This window comes from Oenanthe melanoleuca, chromosome 8 (genome assembly GCF_029582105.1).
Source record: "Oenanthe melanoleuca isolate GR-GAL-2019-014 chromosome 8, OMel1.0, whole genome shotgun sequence".
Classification (NCBI taxonomy): domain Eukaryota; kingdom Metazoa; phylum Chordata; class Aves; order Passeriformes; family Muscicapidae; genus Oenanthe; species Oenanthe melanoleuca.
The window spans coordinates 3,671,441-3,685,733 of NC_079342.1; the positions used below are offsets into that span (position 1 = coordinate 3,671,441).

Consider the following 14,293-nt stretch of genomic DNA (forward strand, 5'->3'; position numbering starts at 1 on the left):
TCCATACAACCATTTTGCTTTGGAGATGGTAAAATGTGTGTTGTGTTCATCTTGTATTAAGTGTTAAGATAAAAACTTGGCAAGATCTGTCACCTGATGAACAACATCTCTGCTTTAAAGCTGATCAAGGGCAGCAAACAATATGGGAACATCTTATTTCCTTGCAGAGGAGACTTGTTTCTAGGAGTGGGGCTGTGTAGGTGCCTTCAAGTACAGTAATTCTCAGGCTAATAATGCCAGAAGCCATAAAATCTCTGTTTGAGGTTTTGTGAAAAACAGCACTGAACAACTGAGGAGTACTGCTGAGATGATAGTCTGAATGATGATTGAGTTTTCCTGGAGAGCCTTTATCTGTGCTTAAAATTGGAGGTAATGTTTTTAAATTAAACCATAATAGAAGTTCATTGAGCCTTCAGAGTGATTTCTGTGTCCCCTCTTTACGTGGCTTATCATTTTCTGTGGAAGTATTCTCAATCTTTTTGTTCAGGGCAAATTGTGTTGCTGTCAAAATGGGGCATTAAAAGCACCCCAGAACAACACCTTGCAGACTTTTTCAGCAGATTTCCTATCAGTTGATGAAAGGAGAAGTTTGCACTCAAGTTGTGCTCATATGCTGTAACCAAGCTTCTGTACAGGCACTTACATAGAAAGAAGTGTTTATTCCTCACAAAATTGTAACATGCTTTTTAGGGTGGTGTCCCCATAAACAGGTTGTATTTCACTCCATCAGTAGTTTTTTACAGCTGCTAAGGATTAGCCTTTATCTCTGAAATAAAGTGTGAAATCCATAGTATGTCTTCATTTAAAAGACAGCAGTCCTTGATGTTATGAGCAAACTGTGCTATGACTGTGCTCTGGTCACTTGAGATGAAGTATTCATCTTGAAATTAAACCCTCAAGTATCTGTTCTTTTTAAAGAATAAAAAAAGTTTAAAATGGCTAATTGCAAGAATCTCATTTGAGAAGTATTGGTAGAGGAAGAGAATGCTAGTGCTGACAGCAGAAGTTAAATTTTGAGCACACAGACTGCTACGTGTACTGTGGTTTCTTTCCTAAAATATTATATTAAAAAAGGAAAAAGATGTTCTTTTTCTGTGGCAGATCTATGGATGCCCACAAGAGGGTTGGGCAGTTGTACTCTTTATGGTTGTGAAGAAAGAATTGCTGAGTTTGTGGTATCATGATCCATCCCTTTGTATGATGGATCATTTTGAGCTCTCTGTGTTGGTCTTGAGGTTCTGTGAAGGCACTCAGGAAAATGTGCTGTTGAGGAGAATAATCAGAATTATTTTCATGATTCCTTTTAGTTCCTGCTGTACTGAAATATACATTTAATTGCATTTGAGTATTTTCTCTTTTACACCTGCTTATGTACTTAGGGTTTTTTTTTTCCTAGGGAAATCTGTTGATTAAAATTGCTGTGAGTTTTCTTGGGATAATTGACACCAAATGAACCTGTGCCTCATGTGTGTGTATATGTGCAAATAGATAAGATTATGCATGTATATATATGTGTTTAGATGCATATATATGCACAGCTAATGGGAAATACCTTTCACTTAGCAATTAATTTAGGAGTCTTCAGACTGTGTGGCATCTTAGAGGTCATTCTGCACCACAGTGTTTTGTATTTTCTGCTGCCTTGATGCCACAAAAACCCATAAAAATGCTAATTGCCCCAGGAAGATGTAGGCTGTTTATAAGTGTGTATGGGATTGTTTTTCAGCCCTGTGATACAGAAGGAGGTGTTATTTCAGGTTTACAATTTGAATGTGTGCATAATTCGAATGGATACAACTTTGACAGTTTATTAGTTAGAAAAGAAGAAGGAAAAGAAAGACAGCACTGTGTCGTTCTTCAGCGAATTGATTGCCAGGAGCATGTTATTGACTTTGGTGATAATATCATTATATATTTTACAGTCGTAAAATCAAGAAATTCAGATTATGCCCTGAGGGCTTCACACATTTAAATAAAGGATATAGCCATTTCCAGAGTTATTGGTTTAGATTAGTGGGTGCCATGAGGAATGCTGAGTGTGTTGTGAGCAGGACAGGAAGAGCAGCAGTGGGGCTTTGCTTTATTTTAGTTTTCTATTTATGAAATACACTCACTCACAGATCCCCTGGGAGGATGGGCAGCATTTGCTCTAAACTTTAGCATATTAATACAGTGTTAGCTTGGTGTTCTGTGGGGCTGAGAGCTGGAATCAAGTGTAATCCTTGGCTAGTACCAGAGTGAGCATAAACGAGGGAACGCTCAGTAAAATACACAGTGAAGCAAACCTGGGGGGAGCTGCAGAATTCAGAGCAGTGTCAGAGCCAGATAACCTGACACAAACACATCTGTCCCTCTTGGTGGCAAAGGTGCAGCTTCCCAAGGAGCCCCAGTGCCCTGCCCTGGGAGCACCTCTGGAATTCAGCTGGGGCTGCTCCACCCCGGATCTTCCCCAATAGCTCCTCTCCCTCTTGGGCTGCTTGCCAGGCACCCCTTGGGACTGACTGGGCTTGAGGCATTTGGGGTTTGGGGCTGTCTCCAGCTTGCTTGGGGGAATCTTGAATTAATTAAGGTATAGTGCCTTGAATAAAAATTATTGACTGCATTACAAACCTTATTTATGACTTTTACAGTAGCTTTAGTGAGATGGATAAAGTACCTTAATGCTGATCGTGCTGCTCAGCCTCTCTCCACTTCAGGTAGGAGCCTGGGAGCACATTGCATCACCCAGCTCTGGGGATTTATTGTGCTCTTAAAAGACTGTGAAAAGTCCAAGTGCAATGTCACAGCTCCTCAGCAAAGGTCGTGTTTTCCTTCTCACAAAGAAGCAGAGGGTCCAGCTGGAACACATGTGGCTCTAGGGTGTGTGGTGACATCGACAAAAGTAGATAAAAATAAAATACTAACTCTTACATTTACATTTTAAGTGCCTCTGAGGGTTGTAAACTGGAAACAAAACTTTCCCTGGATCAAGATCAGCACATTTTCTGATTAAAAGTGATCACCTTTTTAAACTGAATTTGTATGATTTCTTAGTGGGTTTTTTGCTTCTGCATTTTTTCTCAGTCTGTGGCATGAGAATCAAAAAGATTTTGTTTTTGATAATCTTGTTCCATTTTGGATTGTAAATTGCTTGTGTTGAGGTGGGAACAAATGTCTGGGTTATATCTTATGAAAATCCTTCTGCTTATGAAAAACAGAACAAATCACTGGAAAGCACCTATTGGTCTCAAATAGTTTTCACACATTTAATTTAGGATCATTTTAGAATGGTGTAAAGGTGCTGGTCCTCTGAAGAAGAACTCTGGAGAGATTGCTCCCTGTGCAGGGGCAGGTGAACAGCTGCAATGGCATCAGCTGCTTACCCAGAGTGGTTTGGCATCTGTGCTGTTCTCTAGTCCAGAACTGCTAAAACAAGATTTCAAGAAATGTGTTGTCATTAAACATGGGCTTCTAATTTAGCTGCAGATTATGGCCTAATAATGATTTCTGATCTCAAGCCTCAATGTTCCATAAAACCTTCACAGGTGAGTGTCCCCCTTTGAACCATTGAGATGTTACCTTAACCCCAAGTTGTGGCTTTACAGTGTTGAAATAAAACTCAGCTCTGGCAGTAAGTGCATCCTATTCTGTGTCCAGAATAATTTTCCTTCCCAGAGGCTGGGACCCATCCAGTGTGGCAGGGATGGCTGGAGAGCCAGGCTGGATGGCAAAGCTCCACTGATAGGAGCAGAAGCTGCAGAGGAGCAAAGCTTGACTCTGCTTGTAACATGGAAGGAAAGATTCACTTCCCTGGGCATGTTCCTGGCACGGGCACAGCTCTCTGGTGGAGTGGTTTAATGTTGTCACTCAGCCTCCTCTGAAGCCTAGGAGGAATTACAGCCTCATCATTCAGGCATCTCTTATTTAAGCAGCTTCAAATTCAGAAAGAACCTTGTTCAAGAGCTGTCATTAGAAATCCCCACCCTTTTTTGTTTCAATTATGAGATGTTTATGGCAGCCTGGACTATCTGCTTTCCACAGTGTTCAGGGTTCAAATGAAATATCCCCCTCCCAATATATCTCACACACCTGATGGGCGCCCTAAAATGAGCTGCACTGACAGTGTCACTTTGTAATTTCCCGAGCAGGTAGGGAGTTCTCAGTACCAAAAATTGGGGATATGGGTGAATACAGACCAGAGGAGGTGTGTGTGTGTGTGCTGAGGAATGGTGGCTTGCAGATGGCTGATCCTCAATATAGGGCAGCGTGCGTGCGCCCTCGCTGTGCTCTGCACGGGACATATGCTCTGGGGTTTCACGGATGACTTTGTAGTCTCCAGCAATTTGCAGCTTCCACCACAGCTTCAAATATCTACATCATTTTCAGGCTGATGATTTTTCCCAGTCATTTATCCCAAAAGCACTTCATCCTTAATCTGGGTCATAATTGACGTGGGACTTGTGCCGAAGCAGACAAGTTGTGTTTGAGTGGGCTGTTAATGGCAGGGATTTCCTTACCTGCAGTAAAACACAGCAGAGGTTCTACAGAAGTAGAAATGTTAAAACAACAGATGAATGCAGGGTCACAGCCACGACTTGGGCCCAGAAAAGACTCTTGAACACTTGACACGCTCCTGCTGTCAGCTCACAGCTGCCTTTGGCTCTAACCAAGGCGTAAAGTTGGAGATTTTGGGTAAGGAAGCTGTTGGAATTGGATCGTATTTATTGCAAATCAACAGGATGTCTTCACAAGTATCAAAGACATATGGAAAAGTCCACTGTTATGGTTGTACTTTGATGTGTCTCCAGATGTTTTCCCTCCTGCCCCCCTCTGGATGCTGGAAGTGGGAAATGGTTTTTCATTGTTTCTAGCTGATGGTGCCAACATCTGCCTTGACGTTTCCCTGGGGAATGATATTGGCACTGCTGAGAGTTTCTGATTCATGGCTTGTGTCTCATTTGCCTTTTTTCCTCTTTTTTTTTTTTTTTTTTTTTTAATGCAAGACAGTGTACAAGTGTGAAGTTTCAGCTCTGCTCAGTTCTTTCGGGGGGTGAGAAGAAATCAAGGGAAACACTTGGGTGGCTGAACTATCACAGCAAAGCTTAGGAGCTCTCTTATTCTTAAAGGGCTACAAATGAGGCATTAAAACATTGCTCTGAGCTGATGTTTTTTATTGAAAGAAATAGTATTTGTGAGCTCAAACATATTTGAAGATCTCAAAATGCTTAAAATAGCTGTTTTCTTAATATACATTTAATCCATCATTAGTTCACAGTGCTTTACTAGGAGGGGAAGGGAATCAAGTGAATATCTTCTTTTAAAAGTGCTCTTTGCTGGTCATATATTCTCATAATGGTATTGTAAAGACTTAATTCCATAGTTCAGAACCTAACTTGTTGATCAACTTGATAGGTGTGTAAATTAGCAAAGCTGGCCTAAATGTTGTCTGCTAATGAAGGAGCTTTTAATAGAAATGCAAAACAAAAGAGCATTTTGTCCCCAAAGCTTCTGTTCTTCTCCTTATTAATCAACAGCAGTATCAGATTATATTGATCTTAATATACTAATAACATTTATTATATTAATTAGATATATATTTTTGTGCTTAAATCTGACCTTTTCAATAGCAATGAGCTCTGGAGGAGGTTTGAGCCAAAATTCTCAAATGTAGACTAAGACTAGATTCTGACCTGTGATTCCTTTATATCAGGTGTGGTTTTTGGTTCATTGTCTTACATCAGCTGGAGCAATCTGTGACCACAGCCCTTAGGTGGCAATACTGTAAATTTCAGCAGTGTCTGTCCATGTTTAGGGAAGGGGTTTGTTTGAGAAATGTGTTGGGTCCAAAAACTGAAAATTGTGTAATATCTCACCATTCTGCCTGCTTCTTTGTGCTTTGGCTGTTGTTTGTTTGGTTACAGTTATTTACAGCTCACTGCTAGGTTTTTTTGAGATCCTAGCAAGAAATTCCACAGGCAGCTACAAAATATATGTTTAATCAATTTTAGGAAGACTGATTCCCTAACTAACATATTTCTTCCAGCTGAGACACGGTAAAAACTGTTCTGCAGATACTCAGGGAAAGGGGGAAAGTTTTCCTGGCAAAGATGTCTTTTTTGTGGGTTGTTGTGGTGCCATAGTCATGTGGTTCAGGTAATTTAGGTACATTGGTGTTGAGGTTTAACCTCAGCTGACAACAAAGCAGCGTGCAGGCACTCACTCCCCTCCCAGCAGGATGGGGGGGAGAGAACTGGAAAGGCAAAACTGAGAGAATTGGTTGAGAAAAAATAATTTAATAGTGTAAATGCTACTGCTACTACTACTGCTACTAGTACTGTTGTAATGAAAATAAAATAAACAGCTAAAACCCAAGCACTTTTATTAAGAAGCATATTTTTAAATTTTTTTTTAAGCTTCTCAGGGTGAGCCTCATTTGTCAATTATGTTGTTTCTGTGTATGTTTGTGTGCAAAAAGAGCAGAACCAGGAGTCTCAAAGCATCAGTGTTCTATGGACAAACAATACAATTTGGTGTTTGGTTTTCCAGCTTTTAAATGTTAATAGTGTAAATATTGCTTAGATGAGTGATTCTGTAAGGAAGTAGCAGCATGTTTCTGTTAGAGTTTTGTCTGCAAAATGTAAAACTCTCCTGTGTATTGGGATTAAAACAACTCGTACAGAACACAAGTTTTCAGCTTCACCAGCTGTGATTCAGGTTTATCTCTAACTTCTGTAAAGCTAATTTGTGTGCTGGAGATTTTGTGTGGCAGCACTTCCACTGTGAATTCCTTCGGGGTAGCGAGGCCCCAAAGGTTTTAATCGAGCGTTTCCTTCTAATTCCACAGGAATGTTTGGAGCTGGATCTGATTTTTCACCTGGTGCTGTTGCTTGCCTTGTTCCCCTGTGCTCTGCTGTAATGTCCTGGTGTCTGTGCTGCCTCTGCAGGTCAGGATCGCAGCGAAGCCACTCTGATCAGGAGGTTCAAGGGGGACGGGGTGCGCTACAAGGCCAAGCTGATCGGGATAGACGAGGTTGCTGCTGCCCGAGGGGACAAGTTATGCCAGGACTCCATGATGAAGCTCAAGGTGCAGTGGAACTTTTCAACATCACAGTCAAATTTCAGCTTGAACTCGGCACTCATTCTCCTTTCATGACACTGGGTTTTAGTCTGGTTAATTATGTATTGAAATCAGTCAATTTTGCATGAACTCCTGCCTGCTATTGCTTATCCTGGTTTAATTTTAATACATTATCTCCCAGTTCTGTAGTTACCCCGTGATTGACACCACTGCAATTTGTCCACAAATTACAAACAACGCGCTGCAAATTGAATAATTTTATTATGCAGAAGGGGAAGTAAACGACTGTGGGGGAAAATGGGATATCAGAGCATTTTCTGTGACATTTCTAATCAACTTCAGCACTGCCTCTGGCTGTTACCTCCTGTGAGTGATGGGTGTAGGCAGCCAGATTTAGGGGGAGCTGGTGTCCTCACTGGAGGAGAATGTCTTGCACCAGTGGCAGGGCTGATGTGCTACAAAACCAGGCAGTGCACTGAGAGGATGGGCCATGAGAACATAAAGAGGAGTCCCCAGAATTTGGGGGATGAAATGAAGCAGTGACAAAGGCAGATGTGGGTGTGAGGATGGAGTGCAGGCAGTCTGAAATACCAGTGGTGTCAAGGATGGGCTCTCTGGACCTGACAGACATCCCTCTATTGCTCAGTGTGTCTCAGAACATGAGAGTTCCTGTAGGAATCATTCTGTCCCTCACCCACTGGGAAGGAAGGAGAAGTTGTGTTTTCCTGGAGTGCCTTGGCTGTTCCCTTCCCATCTCCCCTCTGCATTACAGGGTCACAAACCAGGTCTAGCAGCAAACCAACCCTCTGCTGCCTTTTCCCTTTTACTTCCCTCCCAGCCTAGAGAGCTGATGGATTTTTCCATATTTTCCAGTGCTGTGTTTTCTCAGGAGGAGAAATCACTAAATGGTGTCTGGTGCACTGCCAGCCTGCAGGGTTCCAGTCCATCCAGGAGGAATGAGTTACTCATGAGGGAAACAGCATGGGGTGGCACTCAGCTTGTGGTTCAACAACCTGAAAGCAAGATCTGGGGGATAATTTACAGTTTTATGGCAGGCAAAAATTAATTCACTCCAAAAGTTGCTCTGTTGGTGTGTCACATCTGCCACAATATTCCTGCCTGATTTAAATGTGTGCTGGGGGTTCCTCATCATTTCATAGTTGTCACTGTTCTGCTGCACAAACCTTTTTGTCTCTCTCCTCCATGGATGAATATTTCCACATCTCCCAGGTGCCTAATACCTGTTTGCAGGTGGCAAAATTAATCTAAACAGTACTGGGAAATTACTGAAACTGTTAAAGGAAGGGAGTGTTAAAAATTCATTTTTGAGAGCAGAGCTTTAATATATGGGCTCTGGAAACCCTGTGTGTTCCATAACATGAATTTTGAGGCCACCCATAAAGTTTTGGGGTGGCTTTTGACATCAGATCCTTGTAGTGGCAGCAATGAAGGTCTTAAAACCTAAGTTACTTGTTCTTGAAACATTGGAATTGCAGAGGACCAAATAAAGTCTAAATATTTTCATTTCATTTAGGAGTACAACTGATTATATTTGATTTCAGTTCAGTGTTACTGGTCAGAGCAGGCTCCTGAGAAGGTGGAAACAGAAGTTACTGTTCTAATTCTGTTCAAGAATAATTAATGAGATGGTATCAGCAAGTTCTCTTACAAAGTCTGAGATCCTGAAAAAAAAATAACCCTCAATACCAGTTTTTCACAGCACAGGTGTAGTTTGATTTTCAGAAAAATATTTTTCTTCCATAAAAAAAGCTCAATTTGCTTATACTAGATGGGTGTGAACTGAGCTAAATTCACTGCCATTTTCTCTCCTCTGCTGCTTGTTAGGGTTTTTTTCCTATTTAAAAAACGAATAAATAAAACAGAACAGCTTATAGCTGGGAAAAGTGTGCTAGGAATGACCTTCAGCTTCCATGAAAACAAATTTCATGGAGGATTAGCTAGTGAAGGGGTTGGAAGTGGGAGCACATTGGAAATTCTCTCTGGGTAGCATAAAGAGATGTAGTACCTTGAAGAAAGGGAGGAAGCCAGAAGTAAGGAGGAAAACCTCCAAGTTTTCTTAGAAAAGTGGTGAATTTTCCACAAGCAAATCTGGGAGAGTCATGAAACCAACCAAAACTGCTTTTTGTTTCCACAGGGAATTGTTGCTGCAGCTCGATCGAAGGGGGAGCATAAACAAAAAGTCTTCTTAACAGTTTCCTTTGGGGGAATCAAAATCTTTGATGAAAAGACAGGGGTAAGTAAAGCTGATCTCGTGATGGGACAGAATTGAATCTTTCCCTGGTTCCTTTAGAAGCATTTCCTGGCTGGGCAGTGGAATCTCACTGGTGCAAACACACATGAAGCATCTCAGAAATTTGATAAAGTGTTATCATCCCTTACATCACTTGAGTATTGTCAGTGGTAGGAAAATTACACTTTTTACAAAATGAGAGGTAAAAATACTGAAAAATTTGAGGTTGTCTGTGTGAAGCAGTATCTGGTGGAGGAAGTTGCAGAGACTTTCATGCCTTACACGGTTTCTGCCACAGCAATACCATGTTTCATTTTTTAAATTGCTCTAAAAGAAGAAACCTAAACATTACACTACTTAGATCTAAAGCAACAACACACAAACTGTTTTAATCATAATTAAGAAGATTTTTACAGCAGTTTAAGCTCTGCCTTGAATTTTAAAAAGCTCTTGATTTAATCTTTTGGAAGATTAACTATTTAACACGGTGCCAGAAATAAAACCCTACTGATGATAGATGAAATTATCTTTGCCAGTTAATTTATATTATTAGAAAATCAATGTCATTGAGCTCACTGATACATAATACGAGTAGTTAGTGATGAAAAGCTCATTTGGGATGTGTTGTGTAAAGTATCCATGCAAAAGCTTGTTTCAGAGGGCATTGCTGGGGTTACAGAAAATAGGAAATGTCAGAATTAGGGCTGTCAGTGCAAATTGCACCCCAGCCACAGTTGCTTTCCTGAAATTAAAGCCTTTTATTGGGGAAATAAAAAAGAAGAAAGAGAAGGTCTGTTCCTTTTGCACTTGTCTCTGACTGTTTCTCAAACACAGGAATTTTTTGCCTAGGATAAAGAGGGAAAAAGGGACAGAAACAAAGGTATGCTTTATTCCAGCTGCCTCTCCTGCCTGCAGAAAGTGAGGTGGGGACATGGGAACAAGTCTCCTTCATTTCATAGCTCTGACATCCCATACTCTAAATCTGACAGAACTATATCATCCTTACAGCAAACCTGTCACTCAGCCACTGAGGCTGAGAATGAAACCCTTAAATCCACCTTGCAGATGTCTGCCCCTGAGCTGCCAGTGATGGACAGGACTATTGAGTTGTCCTTCTTGCAGCAGGGCTGTGACAAAGGCATGTGGGGAGCTTTCCACCTCAGTTTTTACATGTTGTTGTCAAAACAGGGGGGTCGTGCTTCCCATGCCAAGAGTTTGGAGCAGAGGAGCAGAGATGAAATCCTCTGCCAGGTCTGCACAGCCACCATCCCTTGGGCTTTTTTCCCAGCTTGGGTCTCTCCTTGTGCCAGTTTCACACCCTTGTCCCATTCATTCTTAGTCTTTCTCATCCAGCCTGTCTCTGCTTTGCCAGCCTGCAGTTGTCATCTCGTTCCCATCCCTGCTGGAAAACCCCAAAAACTGGCAAAACTAGGGCTTGCTCAGCCCAGGTTTTTGGATGGGGAGAAACTGTAAAGGGATGGGAAAAGATTATATTTCATTCACACTGATCTTCTGATTTCCATGTTAAACTTCAGAGTTTATAAAGTTTGGAGACTGGTGTTTACTTTTATGCAGCAGGGAAAAAAGAAGCCCATAATAGAGAAGAGCCTGGATAATCCTGCATTTGCTTTCTCCTCCTTTAACAACCCTCCCTGTTCCCCACAATGCTTTTCCTCTTAGTTTTATTTCCATGATTTTGGAATTCCCAAAAGGGTATTTTGGAAAGATTATTTACCTCTCTAGAGTGTCCTTTCTTAACTTCTGCCATTGTCTATTGCTGTCACGTCTGCCCCAGTGCCAGTCCAATGTGATAGAAAAGAATAAAAATATTCAGAGAAAGAAAGTGGGCTGCTTCATGTTGAATATCTTGTAGGCTGCCATTGGATTTTAATTTATCACAATAAAAAATCAATTTGTAGCTCAAAACCAGCGAATTTTTTTTTAAATTGGCAGTGTCATAGCTGACTTCATACAGATGATTTAGGGGAATTGCTCCATAATTCGTTACAGATGAAGGGCTCTGGTTGGGTTACTACTGAAAATGATAAGCAGGTTTTTTTCTTCCTCTACTTTATAGCTCTCCTTAATATGTTCCAGACATAATATTCATCAAAAAGTATTGATTTTAATAATGGTATTATTCCAGCCATCAGGAATTCTGCCCTTTGAGTAAATTTATCCATGAAGGAGATTGAGTTGGAGGTGGAATATCATTTGGAAAGAATATATCTCACCAAGAAAAATACAAAAGGATTTTGCTGTGAGTTTGCACTGTAGATACAATACAGTATGGTTCATCTACAGCACTGCAATAGAAATAATAACAATCCTTTCTTATATTCCATCATTCCATGCCAGGAATTAAACTAAAGGGGTCCCTTCAGACCACTTTCCAAGTACTTGTCAGTGTATTTAGAGCATGATAGCAAAAAATTGTATTTAATATGACTAACAGGATGTTCTCCTGTTGTGTGTATGCCAGAAATTGTCATTACACGTGGGGTTTGACCCTATTAATCTTATAAATGCACCTTTTCTTTTCTGCTGTCAGATGTTTTCCATCCATTCTATTTGCTTTCTCCAGATTATGTTTGCTAAATATTACCTTAACTGAAAGACTTTCTCTATCCAATGCCACTTGAGACATTTCCTTGCTGCATATTATATGAAAATAATTGTTTACCATTTATTCTGTCATATCCATCTTAGTTAGACCTCAATGCTGCAATGTATTCTGAAATTATTTTATGTGAGTTCTTTTATATTTTCAAAAACCATCTTCAGATGGCCAAAATACAAATAATTGCATTGTGTTATTTCATATTCTCCCTTTCAGGGTGGAATGTAGTGATTGGTGATTTGCTAAGAAAGCAACAAAAGGCATAACTCTACATGTGGAAGGAAATGCAGATTTTGTGGAGGCCCATCATTGTTGGCTGGCTGTTGCTGAGTGTTGTTTTGTTAATCACACCCATCAGGCCATCTCCCTGTGATAGCTCAGTGATGCTTCATTAGACATGCCTGACTAATCTGGGCTCTGTAAAGAGCCTGTAATTGTCTCATTGTTTATTTATGTGGCCATAAATCTCTGTTTACTTGCAGGTTCCTTTCCAAAAATGTATTTGAAACTAATAATTAAATCCTCTGAAATGCCTGGGAAAAGATTTCCTTCCACCTCCATGCAGTGAGGTGTGATTTTAAACTCTTGTTGTCTCTAATTGCAAAATGCTGTCGACTTCAATGGCAAGCCCCTAAACTGTGAAAAAGAAATGAGATGAAAGCAAGAAATTGCTATTTGGCTCTAAGCAACCAATAATTTCTGTTCAAGTAAAATTTTGTATCAGCTCGTGTATGTGCAAATTTCCAGATTATGCTGTAAAATCTAGCTCTGTGTGAGATATTGTACAGCTAAATTATTTATCTGGATTCCTCCAGTGGCCCAAAAGCAGGGTAAATCAGTGTCAGGATCTTGCTTATTTATGGGAAATGCCCTAAACAGATGGATTGTAACCCAGCTCATGAAGATGACAGTCATCTCACCAATTTTTTCCTATTTTGTAGCACCCTGAAAGTGAGTTTTATTTGCACTGTCTATTCTCTTTCAGAAATGTTGACCCCCTATCCTTATTGAAATAAAGCTCTTGGGTCCAGTCTGTGGGATTGTAACATTTCTAAGAATACTCTGGTGGGGTTTCTTGCAGATAAGTATTGCAGTGTGTTGCTCATATTTCATGAATTTGATCTGTAACAATTTTCTTCAGGCTGGCAGTGTGAAACCCAGAAAGGAAAACCCTGTGTATAAATACATGTATTTCACGTTAACTATCTGTTCTTGTTATCTATCAGTTCCTCCAACCTTCATTATCTTTGCTGAGGATTTTATTTTATTTATTTTATTATCTTTGAGGGTTTATCTGCCTGAAATGGTATTATTCCATGTAAGGGAGACAAGACCTTACCTGTAGAATTCTATTTAAAAAAAAGAAATTAATTTGTTTCTTCCTGCTGGCCACAGAACTGGTGATTGTGCTTCTGCTTTAAATCTTAATGACATCCAAATAAATAATACACGTGGTGGATGGTTATAATCTGTTGTCCTCAGGTTGTTCTCTCTAATTGACATCATATTATGGCTCTGAAAGGTTCCAGCCAACGTTTTAGATGCCAACATCTTGCCCACCTTCCTGAACTTGTAAATTCTCTTGACCATACAGTGTGCATTTCTCAAGTTGTTTCTATAAAAGCATTTTCCAGCATGTTCTGAGGCTTTTTCAGGTTTGTGCTGATAACCCCTGGATTTGCTGCTCTTCCCTATTCATGTGAGTGATGGTGTTAATTATGCTGATAGATTGCTAACAGGACAGCTAAACTTGGCTACAAGAAAATTTTAGCAAGATTAAAATTCTCACTGTTGGCAAAAGAGACGTAGTTTAAAATGTACCAAAGGTACTTCTTGACTTTGCTGGAAAATCTGCTGGTTCTGGCATCCCTGACCAGAAATGGAGGTATGATCCTGGATCTGCAGTTATTCCTCGAAGCACATGTTGCTGGAGCAGATGAAATGTCAAACTGTCAGAGTCTCTGTCACTGAGCATCTCTGAGTCTGTAAAAATAGAAAGAAAAGAAGGAATTAGTTTCTTTGCTCTCTGCTCGCTCTGCAGTGAGCAGGAGGGATGGGGTGAGGAGTTCACTGAGTTTTGTGTTTGCCAGAGGGTGGGATTGGCCAGGGGGATGCTGATGCTCCCTGCCTGGGGCTCCCACAGGTGGGTTTTGTCCCCTTCACGTCTCTGAAACATCCCAAAGTTCCTGCTGGCCTCTCCTGGCTGATCTCAGTGTGATCTCTGTGAGCATCTTGTCTGATCAGCTGATTCCACACCCACTCCTCTCACCTGCTCTCACTCTTGTCTCTGGATTTTACCTGTTTTCCTCTCCTGCAGTTTTCATCTGGATTTCCTGTGTGCTCTCTGTCTTTGCTCTCTTTTTAT

At 40.6% G+C, this 14,293-nt stretch overlaps 1 protein-coding gene across 5 annotated transcripts in view; it reads left to right on the forward strand.

Annotated features, from left to right (window-relative positions):
* Positions 1-14,293, forward strand: part of DAB1 (DAB adaptor protein 1) — a 136,011-nt gene that overhangs the window by 73,932 nt on the left and 47,786 nt on the right. For all 5 annotated transcript variants that reach the window (XM_056497943.1, XM_056497944.1, XM_056497945.1 and 2 more), the window contains 2 exons: positions 6,924-7,063; positions 9,213-9,311. In XM_056497943.1, coding sequence (XP_056353918.1) covers positions 6,924-7,063; positions 9,213-9,311 — 239 coding nt within the window. The remainder of the gene's footprint in view (positions 1-6,923; positions 7,064-9,212; positions 9,312-14,293) is intronic.